Below are 24,628 nucleotides of genomic sequence, written 5' to 3' on the forward strand. Positions count from 1 at the left end.
AGGCCCAGGGAGGGCGCGGGGGAGGGAAGAGGCGCCCGGGCCGCGGGGTGGGGGGGGAGGGGGAGCGGCAGACGCCGAGGCGAGGGACGCGCGCGGCGGGCGGCGGCTCCGAGAGGCGGCCGGGCGGGGGGCGCTGGAAGCCAGGCCGGCCAGGGGGGAATCCCAAGAGCTCCATGAAGTCTCCCCGGGGCCGCGGACGGGGCGCTGTCCTGGGGAGGCTGTCGGGGGATCCCCGACACCCATGGCTAGGCGGGGGCCGCGGCGGCGCGCTCGGAGTAAGTCGGGGTTGGGGGCCAGCGGCGAGGGGAGCGGGTTGGAGTTGGGTAGGGTGACTCCGGGCCTGACCGGGGCGGGCGGGCTGGTTTGTCTCGGTGTCAGTCAGCGGCGCCTCTTCGGAGCCCCGTGGAGCCGCCAGCCCCGCGCCGCTCGGCTCCGTGGCTTTTTTGGAAACTTGCAAATGTTTTCGTAGAGAGAAAAGGGGGAGGGGAGGGAGGGAGCGAGGGAGTGACCGAAACGGAGCTCGGGGCTGCTGGAAGAACGGAGGCCAAGGCCGGGGGAGCTAGAGACGGACTGACAGACAGGCAGAGAGACCGGGCGTCCCGGCCGCAGGCGCGCTCTAGCGGCGCGGGCGCAGGCGGGGCTCCGGCCGAGGATGGGGAGGGAGTGCCGGAGGCGGCCGCGGACGGGATGAGGATCAGAGGGGGCCGAGGGGCAAGGAGCTGGCGGCCCGATCGCCGAAGGGCTCAGTGTCTTTGCAAAGTTGGGATCGAGTACCCAAGCTGCACGCCCGGAGCTGCGCAAAACGCGTCCCCCCACCCCGCCCCCCTACTTGCGCTAGCCGCGGAGCTAAAAATAACAGCCCGTTCGCCCCCTGCAGACCGCGACCCCAACCCCTCCCCCGACCCCTCCCCCACTGGGCGTGGGGCAAAGCCACAGCTCCCAGTTCCCCAAAAGAAAAAAAAAAAGAAAAGAAAAGAAAAGGCGGTGCGGGGGGAGAGGGGGGCGGGGGGCGGGCCGGGGGCGGGGGGCCCGGCCATATGGATGTGATTTCTCCTCTCCGAGGCAGACGGGCAGCTCCGCAGCTCTCGGCGCCCGCCCGCCGCCCGCCCGGCCCCCGGCTGCCTCCCTTCCTCCCTCCCTCTCTCTCCTTTGCGCTCGCTCCCTAGCCCTCAGCGCATGGGCCCCGCGCCGGGCCCCGGGGCCTCGGGCCGCCGGGCCTCCGGGGTCCCCTAGGCCCTGGCGTGGGCGGGGCAGCCCGGCCTGACGCAGCTCTGTACCCCACCACCACCACCACCAGGGCCGGCAGCGGCGGCTGCCCCGAGGGACGGGGCCCTAGGCGGTGGCGATGGGGGCCGCCCGGATCGCGCCCGGCCTGGCGCTCCTGCTGTGCTGCCCAGTGCTCAGCTCCGCATACGTGCTGGTAAGTCCCCCGCTCGCAGTCCAGGACAGTTTTCGGGCTTGCTCTGGGGTCCCTGGGCGGGGGCTGGGGGTGGGGGGAAGGTGTCCAGGGCTCAGAGGCTTGAGTTCCCCCAGTATCCTGAACTTTGGGTGGGCGTCCCCTCTGGCCCGGGATCCTCGGTGCCTGCTGTCTCTGGGATGTCTGAACTCTGGGTTCCAGATGCCTAAGATTTCCCTATTTCTGGGAAGACTGGGTTGGGGTCCCAGGTCTGGAAATCTGTGGTTAGGGTCCTCCTATCTTCTCCTTCTCTGAGCATCACTGCTCTGTGTCTCCCTGGAAGATGACAGTGTGATCTAGCAGAAGATTAGGCTTTGGCCCTGATGGAGGGTCACACAGACTTTGCTCTGGGGTCCTCTGTTTTCTGCAAGTTTTGTTTGCAATCTGGGACACAGGGCTGTGGGTCTGAGGTCAGGGGGTAGGATTTAAGGGCCCCTCAAGCTCTCACCTTCGCATGCACACACACACATGCGTGCACTCATGCCCAGCTTCACCCAGACGGGAAGATGTCTGCCCAGGGAGGCGGGTATGGTGTGGCATGGAGGAGGGATGGAGCTCCCCTGAAGGAGACTGACCTCACAGAACACTCCCACAGGAGAAACATGCTCCGGTGAGTGAGGAGACCCACATTCGTACCCTCCTGAGAGCAGAGGCCAAGAGGGGACCAGAGAGAGAAGAAGCGACAGACAGATAAGTTTAGAGAGAGAGAAGAGAGAGACAGAGACAAAGAAGATGGGGGTGAGAGCTCCCCAGAGCAGGAGGAGTAGATAGACCAAGAATAGCAAAGAAAAATAGGGAGAGACTGGCAGAGGCCAAGAGCTGGAGACAAAGAGCTGAGTACCCTCGTCAGACTGGGCCAGGGTCTGGGGACCATTTCCTGGGGAGTCAGTCAGATCCCACAGCAGCCCTGTCCTGGGGGAATCAGCAATTGCTGAGGAGACTGCCTGTGTCTGACTTCAAGACCCCCCGCTGCCTCCCCCTCACCTCCCAGGTGCGGCTATTTGCCATCTAGAGACACAGGCAGGCAGCCTTCCCCTGACCAGCTCCCTATCCAGGTGGAGCCCCAGGCAGGAAGGCAGGAGCTCTTGGATTCCTCCAGCTCTGCCAACGCCTGTGCAACCTTGGGCTATCCTTCTCCACGCCTCAGTTTCCCTATTGTAAAAAGATACCAAGAAGGAAACATTTGCCTAAGAATCCCTTGATCTGAGGCTCTCCTCTCCTCTGCTGGCCTCAGTACACCCCATTCACTGTTGTCCATGCCCACACAGCATGGCACCCCAAAGCCAGAGACATCGCCCCATACAAGGATTTGTTGATAAGGAAACTGAGGTTCAGAGACTATCAGCACCCTGTGCAGGGATGCTGCAAACACTGGTGAATGCCGGGGCCCAGAGCCATTTCCCCAGCCTCCCCTCGGGCCAGGCTTACCTTTCCCAGGGCCCCTTCCAGGGTGTGTGAGCATAGCCACTGTGCAGAGCCAGCCAGTGTGGTCTGCGTGCACACATGTGTGCAAGTGACTGTAGAGGAATAGACAGGGTGATGGGCATGGGTGACCTGTGAGTATATCTGTGTGTCGAAGCAGGGACTCAGCATGGTATTCTCTGGGTCTGCGTAAGTGCGAGTGTCTGAGACCGTGTGTGAGCTCACGTGTGTCTGAGGCTGCGGTCTGCACATGACTTGTAGAAGCATAGTTATGCATGTGTGTGTGTGTTTGTGGTCACATGTGCATCCAGGTCTATTGTTTTCTTGTTTTTATTTAATAAATGCTTCTGTAGTGCTGTCTGCTTGCCAGAAACTGTTCTAAGCACTTTACAATATTAGCTAGTTTAATCTTTCCAACAACCCTCTGAGAAAGGTTCTGTTATTGTCCCCTTTAACTGACCTTCACACAACCGATATGACCATTATTTGTTGCATGTCAACAAGTGCCAAGCCCTGTGCCTCTATGAGGGACCCACACTGATTTCCAGGGAAGCTGAGGCACATGCAGAGAATTTGCCCAGCTTAGCCCTGGCCCAAGGCTGAGGGTAGGAAAGGAGGAGGGATGCCAGGGCTGGGTCTGCCCTGGGACCTTGTTGAGACATCTATGGCTGCACACTCAGGCCGTGAGTGCAATGAACCTTCCGTGGCTCCGGGGATAGAGGATATGGCCTGAGGGTCACCCAACACCCTGTAGGCCCCCTGGCCTCAGCTGGAGCCAGCAAGAAACTGAGTCTGCCAGCTCCCTCTCCTAAACCCAGGGGATACTGCTTCCACCCTCAGCTGATGGACCCTGTCACCAAACCTATATGCTGCCTGCCCAGCCGGCCCCAGGACCAGGCTCACATCATCCTCCATGAGGGAGGGACCTCATGGTTGGAGGACCAAAAAGTGTCCCACTGGGAGGGCACTGGCTGTGGCCAGACTCAGCTGGTCCATCTTGTGCCTTACAGAAAAGAGTAGCTGTGAGGTTGGAAGTCAGGTGGGCTGAAGTTTGGAGGAAGGGATGGGCCCACAGATTGTGAGTGGGAGGAAATGGGTGGTCTTATCCTTGGGGATGCCTCATCCTAAGGACACCCTCAGCATGCACGCTTGCGAAGGAGAAACTGCAGTGGGAGAGGCTGAAGGTCAGCGTTGTGGGGTTGGGAGGCTTAGAGTGTAGAGATATGACCTCAGGGTCAGACTCAGGAGAGATTGGGGTAGGTGGGACCCAGGGAACCCTTCTCAGCAGGCTCCCAGGGCAGCTCAGCCAAGGGGCTCACTTTTAAAGACAGGAAGGAACCAACACATATTGAACAGTGGCCATCCCCGGATTCTGACCTAGAAATGGTCACAGATATTTTCTCATTCCAGCTGTTCATCCACCCATTTTATGGGAAAGGGCCCTGAGGGTCACACAGTGAGTCTGTGGCAGAGGTGGGATTTGAACCCAAGTCTTCAGACTCCTGCACTGAGCTTCTTCCTCCAAAGCAGGGTGAGGGCTTATGCTGGCAGGAGATCCCTATGTCCCACTTAGGTTTTCTTTTTCTTCCTTTTCTCTCTTTCTTTTTTTTTTTAGTAAAATCCTTTGGTTATTTTACTTTTATTTTCTTATTTTAATTTCATAACTAATACTGGAATATGTTCTTTCTTATAAAAGAGTCAAGTAATACGGATTAAACAGAAGTTATCCTTGATTACTCCCAAACCCATTCCCAATTCTAGAGAAAGCAATTTTAAATAGTGTGGGTGGGGGATGTCCTCCCAGATCTTTTTCTGTATATTTCCAAACAGGTACCTTTTTGTGTGCATATAAAGTAGATAGTTTTATTCTGTCATTTGCTGTCTGTTTGTTTTTATAAATTTATTTATTTAATTTATGTATTATCTTTGGCTGCATTGGGTTCATTGCTGTGCATGGGCTTCAGTAGTTGTGGCTCACGGGCTCTAGAGTGCAGGCTAGGTAGTTGTGGCGCACGGGCTTAGTTGCTCCGCGGCATGTGGGATCTTCCCGGACCAGGGCTCGAACCCATGTCCCCTGCATTGGCAGGCGGATTCCTAACCACTGTGCCACCAGGGAAGCCCCTCTATTTGTTTTTTAGTAAATGATAGCAGTTTGTAGATAGGGCTCTGCCATGTGCATTTTTCTACTTAAAGGTGTGTCTTGGAGATCTTCACGTCAGTGAATATAAATCTTTTTAAAGGCTGCATAGTGTTCCAAAACCTGAGATTCATTAAGCAGTCCCTAGGAATGTACGTTTAGATAGTTTCATGTGTGTTTGTATGAGTGTGTGTGTGTGTATGAGAGAGAGAGAGAGAGATTCCAGATGGTGGCAGGGAAACTCCTTGAAGTGCCTTCTCATGTCCTTGTGTGATCATTTCCCTGTAGGATATTTCTAGATTCTGTCATTGCTGGGTCTGAGAACATGCATATTTTTTATTTTAATAGATATGGCCAAACTGCCCTCTAAAAAGCCTGTGTGGGTTTGTACTCAACACTAGGAATGACGGAGGAGGTCTCTTCCCCACACCCTCTGTCTCACAGGGTAGCCTGAAGATTCTTTTCCTCACCTTGGCCATGGTGTCTCTTGCCATTTTAATATGCCAATTACCAGTGAGCTTTTGGACTTTTACATTGGCTTATTTTCCGTCTTCTAAGAGCTTGCTCAGAGCCATTACCCATCTTTCTACGGGTTATTTGTCTTTTTCGTATTGATTCGTTGAAGCTTTTTATATCACCTGCCCTTAAACACCTCCACCCTCCACCCCAGCTCTGGGAGCTGCCTGTGGACAGAGCAGGAGGAGGGGGGCCGAGCCCTCCCGGGAACTTGGGTTTTCTTCGGAATGTTTTAATGAGGCATCAAGAGGCCTCCCCCAGATTCCTGTTGTGGGCCTTCTGGGGACACTCCCTGGTCCGGCCACCACATCAGGAAGGCAGCTCTTTCAGAGCCCCCAGGAAAAAGAAAGGGTGGAGTGGGGGGTTTGCAGATGCCTGAAATTGTCTGCAAAATATAGTGTGACTGGGAGAGGGTGCAAAGTTTTGCTCAGATTCTCAAAGACATCAGAAACCTCCAAACCTTTCAGAACCCCAACTCTGGGACCTGCCTTTTGCAGAGGTGAGACCTGGTAGGATTCTGTTCTGCTGACCAGGTTGGGACCTGCCTTGTGCAGAGGTGAGACCTGGTAGGATTCTGTTCTGCTGACCAGGTTATGGTTAGGTTAGGTCATACCATCCTTCTGGGCCTTGGTCTCCAAGCCCAGGTAGAGGCCACTTATGAAGATCCACAGGGTCCTAGCAGCCAACTCTGCCATCCCAGGCTCCATCCCACTGCCTGCCCTGAAGGCCTCCACACTGGCCAAGATGAGAGGCGTCACAGTGCCTCCCCCCAGCCCCTCCCAGCCCCGAACACAGGCAGCCTGTTCAGGAAGGCCAGGCGGAGGGGAGGAAAAGTCAGCACTTGTCAGCCATGGCGTGGTGGGGCAGGAGCGTCCCCGGTAGGGAACCCGTCCCAGCCTGCTCAGGCCAGACAGACAGACAGAAGGCAGCAAGGGCAGGGAGCAGTGCCTAGCCAGCCGGCATGGGAGACATCGAGGGGTGCCAGCACAGGTCCCAGTAGTGGAACCTGGAGAAGAGGGGCAGGAAGGCCAGGAGGTCACGAGGGGGTCTCCTGTTAGCCAAGGTTTTCTCCTCCTGGCTTTTCTGAAGGTACAAACTCTCCTCCCTCCTAATACGAGGGTGCAACTATCCTCTGCCCAGTTAGAACTGAGCACAAGCTGCCATCACCCACGCCATCACCACCTGATCACCTCTAAGTCTACGTCCATTCCTGAATTACCTTTGTGGAAGCTGCCTTAGGTGCTCTGCAAAGAGGCTCTTGCTTGACACAGTGAAAGATAGAATCCAGAAGAACTCTGTGGAAAACTGGTATTGAGGCTGGCACTAGAGGACCCATGTGGCGGGGTACTTCCTCCTTTCTTTCCCTTCCTCTGGGGTTGTTGCTTCAGTATCAAGCAGACCTTAGCTCCATTCCTGGCCCTCTTCTTTCGAACTGTACTCTCGCCTCAGTGGCCTCATTCGTAAGATGGGGATGTTGAAGGAGATGTGGTTAAAGCTCCAGGGGCAATGGCTGTTGCCAACATGTAGAGGGGCTCTCATGGGGTGGGAGACACTGGTCACATCCAGGGATGAATGTTGGTAGATCTGCTTTCTCTAGAGGTGAGCAAGAAGCCAGCAGCTGTCTTCCCCTGGGGGAGCAGGCTGACGCCAGTCAGAGCGATAGATGAGATGACCCAAGAGGACATCCTGAGGCGGACACCAAGCAGTAGAAGGAGCCTCTTTCCCAGAGACAGAGGTGTCAGCAGCTGAAGAAGGATCCCTTGTATTTCCTCCTTTGTTTTGCCTGGAGGAGGAGAATGTAGGCATGTCTGGGATCACAGACAGCAAGTGTGTGGAATTTGGCAGTTAGGAGAGGAACTGAGAGGAGTGGCCCTCATTTGGTCAGTGGCACGAAACTGACTCTCCACCACCACTGTCACCATCACACCTCCATCACCATCATTAGCCTTGACATCGCCCCACTCACTGTCTTCACCTCCACCCCCACAGCCCCCATCACTGTCATCTGCAGCTCCAACACCGTTCTCAGTGGGGTCTCCCTGGGAGCTGAGTTAGAAGGAGCTGCTTGCCCCCTGGCGGGAGGGGTACTGAGCAGATGGCTTTTCTCTTCCTTTGAGCTTCTGAACTCAGGAAATGAGAAGCACATCCGGGCTTCTTGACCACACATTACTTTCTCTCTGAGACAGCAGCTTCTATGTTTGTAGATAACATACTGGCTTCCAGCCCGCATCTGCACCCTGCCTGTGGCCCCACAAAAACCAGCCCTAGGCTCCCAGGCCACTTCTCTCCCTGCATATTCACAAACTGCAGATCACGCACATGTGTGCACACAGGAAGGTTCCACGTTGGAGGGTTGAACATGGGGAGAGTGCTACAGCCGAGCCCTCCAATGGTTAGGTCAGGGGAAGTCAGCCCTAACCCGAGACTGTAGGAGGGTGTGGGAGGAAGAGGGGTTCGGGACACCTGGCACCAGGGCTAGGTGACCCTATCAGTGGTGGGTATGGACTAACTGACCCTTGGCCATGACCCAGCTCCAGGTCCCTCAGTCCTCATCCGTGAGACCCGAGAGGCACAGACTCTCTGGATCTAAAATGATACAAGTCTGAGTCCTCCTTACCAGGAGCTAGGCCAGGAAACACTGAACTCTGCAGGGGGAAAGGGGCTGGTCGGGGAGGGTGCAGCGGATGGAGTGGCCAGGCCGGGAGGAGAATCAGAGCTCTCAGCATTTCCTGCATCACTCCATTAGAAAAGACCTCACTCAGGGCAGAGGCAGAGGAGGGGCCCTCCTGCCCCTTAAGCCCAAGTATGGGGGTCTGGCAGTGACCCTGAATCTTAGTGTGAGTCCAGGGTGGATCCAGAAATGCAGAGATTTATCGGGGTGTCCTTTCACCCCAAAAGCTGGCCAGGCAGACCTCACCTGCAGGCCCTCCTGTACCCCCTGCTCCCAATCCTCCTTGGAGTCCCACCACCCACCTGCTCCTCACTGTGGCCCCCTGGTCTCAGTCATCTACTCAGACAGTCTCCCCCTGCCTCTCTGGGCCCTGAGCCTGGGGGCACCCATGGTGCCCGGCAGCACAGTGGCCCATAGCCAGAGGTGGGGAGCCATGACTTGGTGCTGCTGCTGACCCAGTGGTAATAATAGCAACCAGCTTTTTGTGGGCCCCACCCCTGCCCAAGCTTTTCATACAGGACCTCATTTAACCCTCACAACAGCCCTATTATTATCTTGATTTTACACATGGGAGACTGAGGCACAAGGGTTAAACAGCTTTGCCAAAGATACAAAGTCAGTCAGTGGTGGAGACAGGATTCAAGTTCCGGTGCTGGGCAGAATCTCCTTAGATGAGGAGAGGGTGCAGCTGGAGGGAGAGGTGATGGATGAATTCCAGGCAGGGGAGCTGTACTCTAAAGCAAGTGGGGATGCTCTTGGTGTAGAGCTGCCCTCCACTCCTTGGGAAAGTGCTTTCTTGACTCCTTGCCTTGAATTCTTCTTGCTGCAATGGCAGTTCTGCCATGATTGGGTGACAGAGAAATGGGTCGTACAGTCCAGGGAGGCCAGAGATGGTGCCACTGTCCCTGTGGGTGAAGGAATCTGGGGGCTATCTGGTGCCTGAAGCACATGCCCCTCTCCTGGGCATTCCCAGACCCACCAGGAAATGAGACTCCAGAAAAGAGGATGTGCCTCCTCTTGGCCACAGAGGGCAGCAGTAGCAGTAGGTGGCGGCTGAGCAGATGCCTTGGGCCTGTGATAGGGGGTGTGGGTCAGTTCCTGGTCGTCACCTAGCTGCACACCTGTCTGTCTGTCAGCCTGCCAAATGGGCAGTTTTCAACCCATGGCTGCCTGCCTTTAGTCTAGGCCATCAGCCGTAACCCTCAGTGGGTCACATCAGTGGGCTAGTCTGTCTATCGGGAGGGCTGGTGTGCCAGACTTTGGGGACTGGTGGAAGCCTGTCAGCCACTCAGGAGCTTTTCCTCAGCTGGAAAAAATCTGGTGATTATCTGTTCATCTTGAAAGAGATGAAGGTGGGCAGAAGGAGGAAGGGGTGGTGGGGAAGGGGGCATGCTGAGGGAGTAAGGATAAGATGATAGGAAAGGTGGTACTGACCGTGGTTATGGAGCTGGTGGCAGTGATGGTGCTGTTGTTGCCTTTGGTGGTAATGGTGCTGGTGGGGATGGCAATGCTGGTGGTAATACTGGAGGTGGTGGTGATGGTCACGGTGGTAATTGTGCTGGTGGAAACAGCACTGGTGGTGGTGATGGTAATGATGTTCTACCAGTTGTGATGGTGATGATGGTGGGTATACCGATGGTAATAGTAGTTAGTGCTCATGGGGGTAATGGTGGTGCTGCTGCTGCCGCTGCCGGTGGTATCGGTGGTATTGGCGGTGGGCGGCGTGGTTGTGTTGGTGGTGTTGGTTGTGGTGGTGATGGTGGTGGTGGTTACTGACAGAGGTACTAGTCGCAGTAATGGAAATGGAGGTGAAAGGGTGCTGTAGTGGGGGTGTGATGGGCAGGGCAGCTACCCAGGGATCAGACCCCTCAGCAGCTTGGATCCCCAATGCCAGAGGCACAAAGAGAACTTCAGGTTAGTCTTGGAGCCCCCTGGATTAGGGAAAACCCTAGTTGTCCTCCCTCAAGCCCCATCTCCCCAGGGCTACTTCTGCCCCAGCCTGCTCAGCCTTAGCTGCGGGTGGGGGAAGTTAGAGGAGCTGTAGGGGCCAGCAGCAAGCACGTGGGAATCTCTCCAGCAGTTCCCGGGCATTGGGTCCAGCTGAGATCTCAGGGTCCAACTCAGACGCCAGTGATCCGCGAAAGCACGGACACCCACAGACATGCAGGCTAATGAGCAACCATATCACACACTCGCAGACACACACACGCGGACCTTTGCCCAGAAACATAGGTACACATGCATGTTCACAGACACCTCAGGCTCACGTCCCAAATGTGCGTGCTGGACGATCCCCACGGGAGAATATACAGAGACAGGGGCACACACGAGTGCACACACCAGCCAGACAGCATTGTGCGCGGCCACTCAAGGCTGTGCCGCCACTCACACGCAAAGACGCGCACGCGCCTCTGCTAAGTGAAACCAGCAGAACCCAATCCCAGCCGAGCCAACTGGAGACTCCTTGGCCCTAGAAGCCCTTGCTGCTGCCACCGAGAGACTCGGTCAATTAACTTCTCCCTGCAGCGGTCTCCCTGACCCTCCCGGCGGCTGCCCGCCCCCGCATAATGGGGCCCGCCCCTTCCCCCCACTTCCACCTCCCTCCCCTGCCTCCTCTGGGCTCTCCCACCCTCCAAAGCTCCGCTCAGACTGAAGGGACCGGGCCCTGACAGGGGATGTCTGAGGGGATGCAGCTCTGCCTATTGGAGGTCTAAGGGAACCAGGCTCTGTCCTGGGGGTCTGCGGGGACATGGCCCTGACTTGGGGGTGAAGGTGGGGTCTGAGGGGATGCATTAACCTCTTGTGGGTCCCACTCATGGGAGTGGCTGGGCTTGGGCACACTGAGTTTTTCCCAGGGCGGGATGCTGCCTTTACCCCCTGACTTCCTTCCAACCCTAAGTCAGGGAAACAGAGGCTCAGAGTGAGTCCCATCTCACCACCACCTCCGTGACGTTCCTGCTCCCTTCCTTAAAATGATGCCAGTGAATCCTCGTGGGTGGCAGCCAATACCCAGGGTGTACATGCTGGAAGGAAAGAAAGGAAGGACATTCCAGGCAGAGGGAACAGCAGGAGCAAAGGCCGGTCCACATCATCAGAACACAGGGTCTACTTGGATGTAGGGAAACTTCCAGATAAGCAATGGATGTGGGTGACTCCCACCCACAGCCTGCACAGGAGCGCCCCGCCCAACCCAGACCACTTGCCAGCAATTTCTCCATCCTCTCCCTCTTGGGACCTCAAGGGTGGGAGGAGTTGAGGCACTCTCCATTCACGGGGAAAGCACTGACTGGGGAGAGGGCCAGGATGGAAATTGGTGACTCCCAAGGTCCCGAGGGCACTAGGACTTGAAGGAATCCAGGCCCTGTTTCTTTCCCCAGAGTTCACCACCCCTTATCCACCCCCTCTCCACCCAGGTCCCCAATAGACAGCCAGGATCCTGTGAGGATCCACCCTGGGACATTCCATCCCTTTCCCATGTACCCCTGGGGAACAGACTGGACAGAGAATATCAGTGGCTGCAGCCTATGGGGTTACTATTGGGCAAGCAGGGGACAGCACCCCTCCCCCTTTTTTCCCTATGGTGGGGCAGGCCCTTCCCCTTGAAGCCGAGGCTTCCCGTCTGTACAATGGAGCTACATAAGGCAGATTTCCCGCATTCTTTGGAAAGGGGGGGGAATCCCTCAAGGAGGTTGGGATAGTTGTGGAGTCTGCTGCTCTGCTGGGAAGTCCTGCCTGCAATCTGACCTTCGGCTTGGTAGGTGGATGCAGATGACGTCATGACCAAAGAGGAGCAGATCTTCTTGCTGCACCGTGCCCAGGCCCAATGTGAGAAGCGGCTCAAAGAAGTCCTGCAGAAGCCAGGTGGGGGCGGGGCTAAAGGAGGAGGGTCTGGGGTCAAGGTCAGGAGACAGAGGGGCCAGAGGAAGGTGGAAGCCCAGGATGCAGATCCAAGTGGCACCAAGGGAGGGTAGGTCCAGGTAAAGTGGGCCAGGCCAAAGTGAGGACCAAAAATGGGGTGAGTCAGGTGAGATTAAAGTCAGCAGGCTCAGAGATGCACTGAGCCTCCCCTCCCAGGGTGGGGATAGGAGGTTACGGAGGCAGCTACTGACTGAATTACCTCGAACTGGTTTAGATCTAGTGAGGCACGCCACGATCAGGAGCACTGACGAGGGCTCCAGACCCCGCTGGAGTGGGCTGGGACAGCTTCCTGCAGGAGGAGGAGCTACCCAGTGCAGGTGCAGAAGGAAGAATAGGTCTTTGAAAAAGGCCCCCTGGGCAAAGGGCAAGGCAGAGGTGTCCAGGGTCAGGAGAATGGGGCTGGAAGGCGAGGGGAATAGAGGGATACGGATGGGTTTCTATGTCAGTCACATCCACTGTCCAGTAAAGGGTTCTTGATGGGGTAGGAAGGCTTCCTTCTACCAACACAGCATCTCCATGGGACCCCTGCCATGGTGAAGCTGGGAGGGGCACTCACCTGACCTCACAGCTCCTGCCCCAGTCTCAAGCTGGTCTCTTCCTTGAGTCCCTTTCCTGGAAGCGGAAATGGAGCTTCATTAGCAACCATCCAGGCCTCTGACTTCTGTCTGATTAATCTCCTCAACCTGGAAGAGGCCCAGACCCCACCTGACTGGCAGGGAAGACAGCTTCCTCCCCTGCGCTGGCCCTCAGACTGCTGGGAGGGGATGCTGATGTACACCCAGGACGCAAGCACACAGTGACGTACCCTGGAGCCCACAGACTTTGCTCCCCTTCACAGGGACTGACATGTCTCTGCAGTCACAGCCCTGCCTACACTGGCCCCGCCGGTGGCTCCCTGCTCCCCTGCCCCAGTCACATCAGGGTCTGGGCAGTCCTGAACCCAGCCGTCTTTCTGGTTGTGGAAGCATGGAGGCACCTCCCTCTGCCCTCTCTTTGTTCACGATGGAGGCCTTCCCTTCCCACTCTACCTCATCCTGCTACCCCCACCCTACTGATGCCCCAGGGTGCAGGCAGGAAAATGGGCACAGCCATTCTATCCCAGCCCAGGGTGTCTGCACTCAGCTTCTCATTGTTGCCACAAACCCCGACATGGGAGGGCCAGGGGGCCTTGGCTTGGGCTGTAGCTGAAGGTTAGATAATGAGGAAGACTTTCAGCAAGGAAGAGAGACCTCAGGCATCTCTCCAGTGGAGGGAAAGGCCAGGCCCCATCTCAGATGGAGAGTCTCCAGGGTCCCTTGTGGAAGCTGTGAACCCCTTACTTGGGTATCCTAGGGCAGGGGATGGGGTAGGTGGGCTCATCTGTCTTCCCTTGACAACTGCATCTTGCTCTTGTCTTGCATACCACCAGCTTCTCGACCTACACAGCGCTCTGGCCGGGATTCATTTTCACTGTTTCACCTCTGTTGACATCACCACTACTGTCTACTTTTGCCATGCGCCCCCTGGTGGGGCCTTCACCTCCTGCGTGGGCTTTGGCTGTGACTCCTGGGTCAGACATTTCTGCCCGGATTTACTGCTCAACCCACTCACTAGTTGATCCCACACCTGAATTGTGTTCGTTACCATTTGAACCCCTTGTTTACAGTCTCCATGCCGACTGATTACTTCTGCACCTGGCAAGCACTTTACAGTTTGTAAAGCACGTCCCTACCTGTCATCAGCCTAGGTGTCAGCAGGGCAGGGGACAACCCCCATGGTACAAAGGGGGAGTCTGAGGCAGGAGGGTACCCTGGGTCTTCTGCTGTAGTGCTGTCAACAGCCATAACTGGCCTAATTTCTCCAGCTGACATAATGGAATCAGGCAAAGGATGGGCATCTGCATCCACATCAGGGAAGCCCAAGAAAGAGAAGGCATCTGGGAAGCTCTACCCTGAGTCTGAGGAGGACAAGGAGGTGTCCGCTGGCAGCAGTCACCGAGGTACGTCTGTGCTTCCATGCATCCATCTGAGACCGACTCGGACCCACTTGCCCGACGGCTCCACAGCCTTCATGTGAGCTCATGCTCCTCGGCTCTTGTAGGAGGGGAGGTGCTAGGAGGAGACTCAGCCCAGGGGGCAGAGTGTGGAGGGGGCAGGCAAGCTGGATGGACTAGGGCCCCCAGGAGATGTGGGCAGAGAATTTGACTGCACACCTCAGGGGTGGACCCAGGGCTGTGGCCCCTCCCATGGAGAGAGATGACAGAGAACCCAGGAGACAGAGGGGCAGGGAGAGGCTGGGAGAGACCCAGAGACAAAGAGAGGCAGGAAGAGACAGAGAGGGGACCAGGAGGCACACACTGGGACTGGGACTCAGGGTGTCATAGGAGGGTGCATCAAGACACATAGTGGGGTTGGCCATAGAGACAGAGCAGGACAGAAGGGCGGCTGTGAAGGGGTGGGGCCAGACAGTGGGACAAGGAGGGCAGAAGAGAAGAGGAGGGAGATGCGGGCTGCATTGTCCCTCAGGGAGGTAAGGAGAGACAAACGCAGAGCCCAGGCTGCAGCCACAGGGCCAGTTTGAACCGGCTGGGTGGGCAGCAGATTCCAGATGGGCCACATCTGGGAGGCTGTGGTCACCCTGTGGCTCCCCAGGGATCAGAGGGAATTGTGGGCCTGGCCAGGCGGGGCTGGGAATATGGTGCCCAGGACAGAGAGCCTTTCACCAAGCCGGGGTGGGTCTAGCCATCAAGGCAACCTTCCAGGGTGGCTGGAGAGTCCTGTGGTTGGAGCCCTGCAGGGGGAAGAAGGAAGCTGGGAGTGGAAAGTGGAAGATTCAGAGGCTGGAGACGCTCCAAGGTCACTTAGCATCTCTGCTGTGAGGCTGGAGCCCCAAAGTGGGATGTGTCTCCCTGCCTTGAATCCCACAGTTAGCACTTAGATTGGGGGGATTATATGTACCCCCACAAGTGGTCACCAGAGTCTCACAGCAGGTGCTCAGGGCGGGTCTTGGACAGTGGTGGAAGTGCATATCAATCCCAATTTCCCAATGAAGAAACTGAAGCGCAAAGAGAGTAGACACCTGCATGAGGTGGGCAGCTCTTCAGGAGTCCGGCTGGCACTGGAAACTAGACCTTCTTCCTCTAGTCCATGGTCCCTGGGCAAGGAGCACATAGGAAACATTCTCAGCTGAGGGACAGTTAGTCTGGGAACTTGCTCTTCTTTAGGGACACCTGGAAGGTGGGACCAAGAACAGAGAGAAAAGAGAGAGGCCTGGCTAGGGGCTGAGCACCAGAGGAGGGCAGGGCCCCGGGCTGTATGACCTTGGTAAATCACTCGCCTCTCTTGGCCTCCACCAGCCAATCTAGAAAATAGGACCATTACCAGCACCTGCATAGAGGGTCTGAGGGAATTCTATGAGGCCAGGTGGCTGTAGGGCACAGTAGGGAGTAAGGGCTCAATACATTCTCTCCAGAATGCTCCAGGCCTGAGTTCTCCAGTCTTGGGGCACACCTATCCCTGAGGGAGCCAGAGACCACAGGTGTGTTTATTCCTCTGGGTCACTAACCATGGATCTGACTGATGTCCCCCACCTGTTCTGTCTATCTCTGTGGTCACAGGGCGCCCCTGCCTGCCAGAGTGGGACCACATCCTGTGCTGGCCGCTGGGGGCACCAGGTGAGGTGGTGGCCATGCCCTGTCCCGACTACATTTATGACTTCAATCATAAAGGTAAGGCGGGCTGGAGTAGGGTGGGGACCACAGGGATGTCAGGACTTGGAGCTCAGGGCTTCAGTGGTGCCAGACCTCTCTGCCTGCCCTGACCCTCCTATGGACCTGCAGGCCATGCCTACCGTCGCTGTGACCGTAATGGCAGCTGGGAGCTGGTGCCAGGGCACAACCGGACATGGGCCAACTACAGCGAGTGTGTCAAGTTCCTGACCAATGAGACTCGTGAACGGGTGCGAGGCTTCCCCCTCCCTAACCTGACCCGTGTAAGGCCACCCCACTCCACTGGTGACCCCTGAACCTAGTCCTGACTCATCTAGCAACCTTAAAGTGGCCTCTGACCCTTAACCTGATGCTCACCCCAGTCCCAGGGCTCTGACAGTAACTCCCCACCTGCACAGGAGGTGTTTGACCGCCTGGGCATGATCTACACCGTGGGCTACTCCGTCTCGCTGGCCTCTCTCACCGTGGCTGTCCTCATCCTGGCCTACTTTAGGTGGGCGGGGCGAGGAGTGGGTCGGGGGTCTGGGGTGGGGAGGGGACGTGGTCGGGGAGGGGCCGAGGTGGGGGGCGTGGGGCGTGGCCAAGGGCGTGATTGGACCGGGCGGAGGCATAATGTCTCTCTTCCGCTCACTGTACCCCTGCACACCAAGCGCCGCTTCGTGCCCTCCCGCCGCGTGTCCCCGTGCCCCCACCCACGGTGTTGTCGCGCGCTCCGCAGGAGGCTGCACTGCACACGCAACTACATCCACATGCACCTGTTCCTGTCCTTCATGCTTCGCGCCGTGAGCATCTTCGTCAAGGACGCGGTGCTCTACTCCGGCGCCACGCTTGATGAGGCTGAGCGCCTCACGGAGGAAGAGCTGCGCGCCATCGCCCAGGCACCGCCGCCGCCCGCCGCCGCCGCCGGCTACGTGAGTGCCCCCTCCGGCGGCCCGCGCCCGCCCGGGGCCCCTAGCCACCAATGGCTTCGCGGGAGCCCCACCCACCCTGCGGCGCCTCTGCCCTCGCCCCCGCCTGTCTCCTGCAGCCACGCGCTTCAGGCCACTCACACCCACCTCTCTGCGTGCATTGCACCTCTCAGCCCTGCTTCCAGGCCCTGTTGCCCAGAGCTTTGTGAGTGTTCCCCCTCCCCGCACTTTCATCAACACTCCTGCCTCGGCCCCGGACCACCAGTCACCCCACCTCTTCACCTTGATCCCCCACCCCCGTCGTCCGTGCCCTCCTGCCTGGGCAACATCGCCTCCACACACACCCCTCAGCCCCTGCCCTTGGTAGAGCCTGTCCCTTCCTCACCAGCTTGACTAGCACCTGTCGTATCTTACCAGCACCCCCTCCCACTGCCCATCCCTCAGCCCAGCCCAGCCCTGCCCAGATGCAGGTCCTGCTTTCTGGCTAACACCAGCTGGTCTCCTAGGTGGGCTGCCGGGTGACTGTGACCTTCTTCCTTTACTTCCTGGCTACCAACTACTACTGGATTCTGGTGGAGGGGCTGTACCTGCACAGTCTCATCTTCATGGCCTTCTTCTCAGAGAAGAAGTACCTCTGGGGCTTCACGATCTTCGGCTGGGGTACGCAGGCACGCAGGCAGTGAGGTGCAAGCAGGGTGGGACCATGGGCAGCAGGGTCAGAAAGTGCCACTGAGGGGAAAGCACCCATACAGCGTATCCTGTGCCGGATGTGGGGCAGCAGGTGGTGAGCCGTCTGTGACTGACTGCCCCCCCCACCCCAAGCTCAGGGAACAGGGCTTGGCCAAGGGTTAGGGTTCACTTGGGGTTGTCTCAGCCTGGAGTTGGGGCTCACCTGGAGGCAGGTTCACCCGGGGTTGAGGCTCAGCTCAGGAGAGGGAGGGGGGGACTCTCAGGTCAAGATTCCACTCAGGATCAGAGTGGATCTTGGGTCAGAGGTCAGCCTGGGGCTGGAGTTGGAAGGCAGCTATTCTCACCACTGTATCACCACTGCTGGGGCTGGAGTTGGGATCTGGAACGCTCCCTCCACCCTGAGCCCCACTTCTCCACCAGTCCCCACGCTGCATGGAGCTGTCCATGCTTCTGCCACCCTGCCCACAGGGTCCATGGCCCAGAACTGCAGGCCTTGGCTCTAGCATCATCTAGGCTTCAGCAGCTCCTCTGCAGAATGGGTTGCTGGGGTTCTGCACTCCTCCCCCCACAGGCTGTGGGCTCGAGTTACCAATAATTGTCCATTATTGTTGGCAGCTCCAGAGCTTGGCCAGGCTCCGGGGCAACTGGCCAGACTGCAGAAGGGTAGGCTGGGTGGCTGGAGCCCTCCCTGCGCTCAGCACCTAGAGGCCCTCACATCAACAGCCATAGCCTCCCTGCCCTTTGGTGGACACTCTGACCTTGACCTCATCCATGGCAAGCCCCAGAGTTGCAGGCTGATGTGGGCTCTGGGGCTAGAGGGTATCAGTGTGGGCGAGAAGCACACAGATAGGGGAACACAGAGAACTTTGTGGCACAGGAATGTCACAGCTCCTTTCCTTGCATAAACCCAGGTCATGCCCTGCCCTTCCCAAGGGTACCCTGGGCCTAGAATGAAGTGGGGGGGGGCAGAGGGTGGGGATTTGGGCTCCTTCCTAGAGGCAAAACTCACTCAGAGGTACCATGTGCCATCTGAGTTGGCTTGGGCCTGGGCACACTGAGATTTCCCTGTAGCCCTTTATCCATCCTGGAACAACAGCACACCCTATCCAGCCTCATCCACGGGGCTAGGACTTTGTAAAGGGTGGCAGTGCTGGAATAGAAAACCCGTGATGATAAGCTCCCTCCCTCACAGGGAACCCCTAGCCCAGAGCAGCACCCTTTAGGGGAGGGGAGGGCAGAATGGACTGGGTGTGGATAAATTAGTGATACCTTATTCACCAAGTGCCCAGCAGGAGTGCATGTGTGGTACAAGATGCGGAACCAAGATGAGGGCAGAGGGCTGTACAGGGTCGTGAGGGCTGGAGCCCTGAGGGGAGGCTGTGCGGACAGCAGGGCAGCACATGCAAGAGTAGGGCTCTGTCACCAATTAGCCCATGTGCCCAGGGTGAGGGGGGTCAGGGACAATGGTGGGCTAAGCTGGGGGTCACCAGGGATGAGGGGAATGGGACTGGCAAGGTGGGCTGAGGAGAGAGACATCATGGACAGTCCCTCACACACTGTCTCCCTCTGTGCCCACAGGTCTGCCTGCCATCTTCGTGGCTGTGTGGGTCAGTGTGAGAGCCACCCTGGCAAACACCGGGTAGGTCCAGGTGGAGAAGTGGGCAGGAGGCTCTGACACAGGCCAGAAACACCCCTGCTACCCTCTTTCTCTGTAGAGCACGTGAGGGGCACCTCCTGTACCCTGGCCCTGAGTGGCCCAGTTTCGGGAGTTTTCAATTCAGCTTCAAGCTGGGTACCCGCTCAGGGTCAGCGGAGGCTACTTCAGAAGGGACCTCTGAGGGTGGCCTCAGGCCTGGCCATATATGACACTCCCCTGTCCTGTGCTCTTGGTGGGAGTCGGGGGACAGCTAATGTCGGAGCAGACCAGCTCTGGAGCCTCCCTGTGGGAAGGCTCAGGTTGGGAACGGCAGGGGGTGGGGGCTGATGCCTCAACCTCCCCCAGGTGCTGGGACTTGAGCTCCGGGAACAAGAAGTGGATCATCCAGGTGCCCATCCTGGCCTCCATTGTGGTAAGCAGGGGTGGCCACAGAGCTGGGTCGGGGTATGGACCGTGGGTCCCAGTGACCAGCCCCTGACAGGGACCTATAGAGGCTTCCCTGGACCCCAGGGTTGGAGCCACAAGGCCCAAGAAGCAGCTGATCTCCACCCGAGTCCACATGGGGAAACCAAGGGCCTAAGGAGCCACCTGGAGACACAGTGGCAGAGCAGAGCCTGAGCAGGGTCATGGGTCCCAGAGTCCTTGCCCCTCTCTGCTAGGGTGCAGCCTCGAGACGCAGCCCTCCCTCACTCCCACAGCTCAACTTCATCCTCTTCATCAACATTGTCCGGGTCCTCGCCACCAAGCTGCGGGAGACAAACGCTGGCCGGTGTGACACGCGGCAGCAGTACCGGTGAGCCACACCCACCATGCCCAGGCTCCTCAGAGTTCAGGGGTCATCCAACACCAGCACCATGTACAAAAGCAGACAGAGGCTCCACGAATGAGCCTGTCTCAAGGAAGGACTCAGCTCCTGACTCCCTTGCTGGCCCTGCCAGCAGTGATGGGATCTTGCCTGGCTTCTGGGGGCACCCCAAAGCCAGGCTGGGCCTCTTGGTGCTAGGCCCTGCACTAGAGCTGGGGTCTGGGCAGGACAAACCCAGACTTCTCCTCAGAGAGCTGGTCGCAGGGAGTCTGAGAGACAGGTGGGCAGTGGGTGGCCTTGAGAAGGCGGAAGCTTGACTGAAACCTGAGGAGGGACCTTGGGATACCGAGGTAAGGCCACAGGGGAGTGGGGGAGTGCCTGCAGAGGGACCAGCAGGTGCAAAGGGCCCTGGGACAGGGCGACATAACTTATGGTCCACTCTGGGACACCTCAGAGTTAAGGGGCCCTGTTAACACTTTGCTGAGAAAACAAAGTGTCATTGGCTCAGGTGAACTGGGTTCCCCCACTGGCTGCCAGAGCCTCGGACCTTTTAGTGGCTTCTGGAGCCTGGGGTTGGCAGGTCGGGGTACACAGCGCCTGTTGAGGGGGAAGTGGCTCCACCCTGACCCCCCTGCCCCGCTGGCCCAGGAAGCTGCTCAAATCCACACTGGTGCTCATGCCGCTCTTTGGCGTCCACTACATCGTCTTCATGGCCACGCCATACACCGAGGTCTCAGGGACGCTCTGGCAAGTCCAGATGCACTACGAGATGCTCTTCAACTCCTTCCAGGTGCGCAGCCCTGTCTGAGGGTGAGGGGCGGGTGGGGTTGGGAAGGCTGCTTCCACCCTCTCCAGATGCAGCTCTGGGCCCTGACCCAGTACCCTCTCTCCACAGGGATTTTTTGTCGCCATCATATACTGTTTCTGTAACGGCGAGGTAAGCGGTGGGCCACGCTGGGGCAAGGCAGGAAGGACGCAGAAGTGCCGGGGGAGGGTGGGTGGAATTTCCTGGTGTTCCGGTGGTTAGGACTCTGTGCTTCCATTGCAGGGGTCCCGGGTTCGATCCCCGGTCGGGGAACTAAGATCCCACAAGCCGCAAGGTGCAGCCAAAAATAAAAAAAAATTTTTTAATTAAAAAATGAAAAAGAAGTTCCGGGGGTTCCCGAGTCCTGTCCCTTCATTCTTCTGCCTGGTTCTTACTTTGTTCCTCCAAGAACATCCCTGAGGACGTTCTGAAGGCAGAGAGAAGTCTTTCCAGATGATTCAGGCTGAGGATGCGCTAGGATTTGTGGGCAAAGCCAAGTATCTTCCCAGCCCCATGGTTGAATCGGTTGAATCGTCTGTCATCCAGATTGAACACTCATCCACCCTTGGGGTCATTTGAGCTTTCTAGATTCTGGGTGTGTCAACTGCCTGCAGCCAGGCGCCATGTTCTGAGAATGACGGGATTCTTCTTGGCCTTGAAATTTTCCAGTAACAGCCTGCGCCTCTTTACATTCAGTGCTGAGTGTTGCAGGGGCAGGGATGGGGGCACCGCTGGGGTTGGGGACATGTGGCAGAGGGGTTAGGGGCACACCTGACCACCCACCCTCCTCCTGCCATCCCAGGTACAGGCTGAGATCAAGAAATCCTGGAGCCGCTGGACATTGGCACTGGACTTCAAGCGCAAGGCACGCAGCGGGAGCAGCAGCTACAGCTACGGTCCAATGGTGTCTCACACGAGTGTGACCAATGTAGGGCCCCGCACGGGACTTGGCCTGCCCCTCAGCCCCCGCCTGCTGCCTGCTGCCACAGCCAATGGCCACCCCCAGCTGCCCGGCCACACCAAGCCAGGGTCCCCAGCCCTTCAGACCACACCACCTGCCGTGGCCGCTCCTAAGGACGATGGGTTCCTCAACGGCTCCTGCTCGGGGCTGGATGAGGAGGCGTCTGCACCAGACAGGCCACCTGTCCTATTGCAGGAGGAATGGGAGACAGTCATGTGATTGGGGACCCGAGGGTTGGACCTGTGGACATAAGGGTGGACAAGCGGACCAAGAGACAGGTTGTTGGACAGTTGCCCACTCAGGACTGGGGCTGGGAGGATAAAACAGGAAAAAAAAAAAAAAAAAAGGAAAAGGAAGCAGCGTGTGGCTTCCTGTGGTCTGAACTGGGCACCTATTCCAGGAGGGGAGGAGCTGGGAGCCATGGGGGTGTTCTTGGTCTTACCTCAGGAGGGGGTCTAGGAACCATGGGCCAGTCCCTGGGGGGTCAGGACCCAGCCCGGCAGAAAGGGCCTGAGAGAGGCCCCTGTCTAAGCCTAGAGAAGCTCAGGTTTGCTGGGTCATCAGCACCCCAGTGGCCCCATGCAGGAGGAGGGCCCCAGCCTTTCCCTGTCTCCAGCTGTCCCTCGGCTGCTCCCTGCACTTGTACACAGGCTCCATGGGCACCCAAGCTGCCTTTGGCCCAGGCTGAGTCCACAGACCTACTCACCCTGAAACACTCATATTGGCCACCTCTAGGACAGAGCTATGTCTTCCTTTCAGACTGGGTGCCCCCCAGGACAGAGTGGAGCCTCTCCTCTCAAACTGGATTTCCTCTAGAACATGGTTTAACCTCTTCCCACAGACTGAGGACCTCTTCCCCCCCATGACAGGGCTGTGTTTACTCCTCAGACTGGATACCCCCAGGACAGAGCTGTGTTCATCCTGCAGACTGTGCACCCCGCAGAACAGCGCTATGCTCACCCCTCACACAGACCGGGCACCCCCCAGGACAGGGCTATACTCACCCCTCAGACTTGTTACCACCTTCCCTTTAGATGAACCCCCAAAACAGAGCTGTGCTTTCCCTTTGAACTAAATGCCCCCAAGACATGCTGGGTACCCCCCTCAGGTTTGGTGATCCCAAGCAGGGCAAGGTTCCCCCATATCCACTTGGATACCTCCTCCCCAAGGGCTGGCCCTCCTTCCTCAGGATTTTTGCACCCAGTCCAAGGCCAGGCCTCCCCCTTTAGACTGGGCAGCATTTGCCCCCTTGACTGGATGTCCAGGATAGAACTGGACCTCTTACATCAGTCTAAGCTCCTAGTCCAGGACAAGGTCTCCTCCCTTAGACCTGGAGCTCCTGGGCCAGGGCCAGCCCCCCCACTCAGAGAGACCCTGAGCCCCACCTGGGCCATCCAGGTGTTGGCAGAGGAAGTGGGAGCCCTCAGAGGGCCTGGCAGGCAGTCAGGACCCTGTTTGCCTTGAACAGGGGCTGGAGCCAGGTAGTCATTTCTCCCTTCAAGGCCTCACAGCCCAGCCAAGCCGCAGGGAACACGTAAACACCAGCCGAGCCGGGCGGCAGGCAGGCAGGGAGGAGGAGCCCAGAAGACCCTGACTCATCAGCCTCCTTGGCCACGGCGTCTGGACACCTCATGGTGCCGCTCTAGATTCCAAGTCAGGCCAGTAAGATGAGCTCCAGCTCCCACCTGTCTTGGGCATGAAGATAGGCCCGGCCTGTTCTGGCCTGTCTCCCCGCAGCCCAGGCTGAGGACCTCTGAAGACCCATGGAAGGAATGTCAGCGGAGAGTGAGCAGGCTTTGACAGTCCACTCCCATTACCACTCAACCCGGGGTGGAGGGAGGACAGAGAACAGAATGAGGAGAAAGGGGACTGAGTTCCCTGGAAGATGAAAGGGACAAGACCCAGTCCAGCGGTCTGATCAGAGCCTTGTTCAGAGATCAGAGTTTGTGAGGGAAAAGGGACCTTCCTTGGGGGAAGAAGGGGACACAACCCTGCTCTGAGGGCGGGTAAGGAGACATAGAACTTCCATGGGTGTTTGAGGGGACAGAGCTCTACTCTGAGGGTACAGGAGGGGACAATGAACCTCCTGAGGGGGTCTCAGGGGACACAGTTCTGCTCCGAGGGTACCTGAGGGGACAAAGCTTGCCCTGTGTAGTCTGAGACACAATCCTTTCCTGAGGGCACATGATGGGACATGGACCTTCTGTGGGGGTCTGAGGAGACACAGCTCTGCTCCAAGGGCGCATGAGGGGACACGGACCTTCCATCATAATCTGAGGGGACTCAGCTTTGCTCCGAAGGTGCGTGAGGGGACAAGAACTGCCCTGTGTGGTCTGAGAAGAAACCATCCTTCCCTGAGGGCACGTGAGGGGACATGGACCCTCCTGGGGCTCTCAGGGGACACAGCTCTGTTCCAAGGGCATGTAAGGGGACATTAAACTACCTAAGGGGATCAGAGGGGACGCAGCTTCACTCCGAGGGCGTGTGAGGGGTCTCTGGACCTCCTGTGGGGGTCTGTGGGGACACAGCTCTGCTCCAAGGGTGTGTGAGGGGACATTGGGCCTCCTGAGTGGGTCTGAGGGGACACAGCTCTGCTCCAAGGGCACGTGAGGGGACCACGAACAACCTGAGTGGGTCTGAGGGGACACAGCTCTGCTCTGAGGGTGTGTTAGCAGACACTGAACTTCCTGAGGGGGTCGTAAGGGACACAGCTCTGCTCCAGGGTGCGTGAGGGGACATTGGACCTCCTGAGTGAGTCTGAGGGTACACAGCTCTGCTTCGAGGGTGCGTGAGGGGACATTGAACATCCTGAGGTGGTGTGAGGGGACATAGCTCTGCTCTGACGGCGTGTGAGGGGACATTGAACCGCCCGAGGGGGTCTGAGGGGACACACTCTGCTCCGAGGGCTTTAGAGGGGACACTCAACTTTCTGAGGGGGTCTGAGAGAACACAGCTCTGCTCCGAGGGTGCATGAGG

General features: G+C 57.8%; 1 protein-coding gene and 1 long non-coding RNA gene across 4 annotated transcripts in view; one reads left to right on the forward strand and one right to left on the reverse strand.

The window, feature by feature from the left end:
• The first annotated feature begins 112 nt into the window (after positions 1–112).
• On the forward strand, positions 113–22,738 carry PTH1R (parathyroid hormone 1 receptor). 3 transcript variants are annotated; one of them, XM_067754143.1, is made up of 15 exons: positions 117–275; positions 1,298–1,420; positions 11,961–12,063; positions 13,964–14,098; positions 15,716–15,826; positions 15,938–16,056; positions 16,225–16,319; positions 16,545–16,737; positions 17,241–17,394; positions 19,003–19,063; positions 19,427–19,493; positions 19,780–19,874; positions 20,539–20,676; positions 20,782–20,823; positions 21,494–21,634. In XM_067754143.1, exons 2-15 carry the CDS (start codon positions 1,346–1,348, stop codon positions 21,612–21,614), a joined length of 1,509 nt encoding a protein of 502 aa, XP_067610244.1. In that variant the 5' UTR covers positions 117–275; positions 1,298–1,345; the 3' UTR covers positions 21,615–21,634. The 3 variants fall into 3 exon arrangements, with proteins under 3 accessions (XP_067610245.1, XP_067610244.1, XP_067610243.1); XM_067754142.1 differs by having other exon boundaries at positions 119–275; positions 20,535–20,676; positions 21,494–22,731; XM_067754144.1 differs by lacking the exon at positions 11,961–12,063 and having other exon boundaries at positions 113–275; positions 20,535–20,676; positions 21,494–22,738.
• The window catches only part of LOC137232364 (uncharacterized), a 30,282-nt gene continuing 6,997 nt past the window's right edge, over positions 1,344–24,628 (reverse strand). Inside the window, exons 3-9 of the long non-coding RNA XR_010946997.1 lie at positions 17,322–21,838; positions 15,178–15,252; positions 12,677–12,732; positions 12,320–12,519; positions 11,139–12,090; positions 6,751–9,986; positions 1,344–1,732 (exon numbers count right to left, since the gene is read on the reverse strand). This is a non-coding gene — a long non-coding RNA (uncharacterized lncRNA). The remainder of the gene's footprint in view (positions 1,733–6,750; positions 9,987–11,138; positions 12,091–12,319; positions 12,520–12,676; positions 12,733–15,177; positions 15,253–17,321; positions 21,839–24,628) is intronic.

Source organism: Pseudorca crassidens, chromosome 10 (genome assembly GCF_039906515.1).
Source record: "Pseudorca crassidens isolate mPseCra1 chromosome 10, mPseCra1.hap1, whole genome shotgun sequence".
Classification (NCBI taxonomy): Eukaryota; Metazoa; Chordata; class Mammalia; order Artiodactyla; family Delphinidae; genus Pseudorca; species Pseudorca crassidens.

What these genes read in the sequence shown, in the direction of transcription:
- PTH1R (XM_067754142.1), top strand. Translation starts at nt 1,346, where the DNA reads ATGGGGGCCGCCCGGATCGCGCCCGGCCTGGCGCTCCTGCTGTGCTGC. An exon ending in AGAAGTCCTGCAGAAGCCAG is followed by an intron (nt 12,064 to 13,963) that starts GTGGGGGCGGGG and finishes TAATTTCTCCAG; the next exon opens with CTGACATAATGGAATCAGGC. An exon ending in TTATGACTTCAATCATAAAG is followed by an intron (nt 15,827 to 15,937) that starts GTAAGGCGGGCT and finishes ATGGACCTGCAG; the next exon opens with GCCATGCCTACCGTCGCTGT.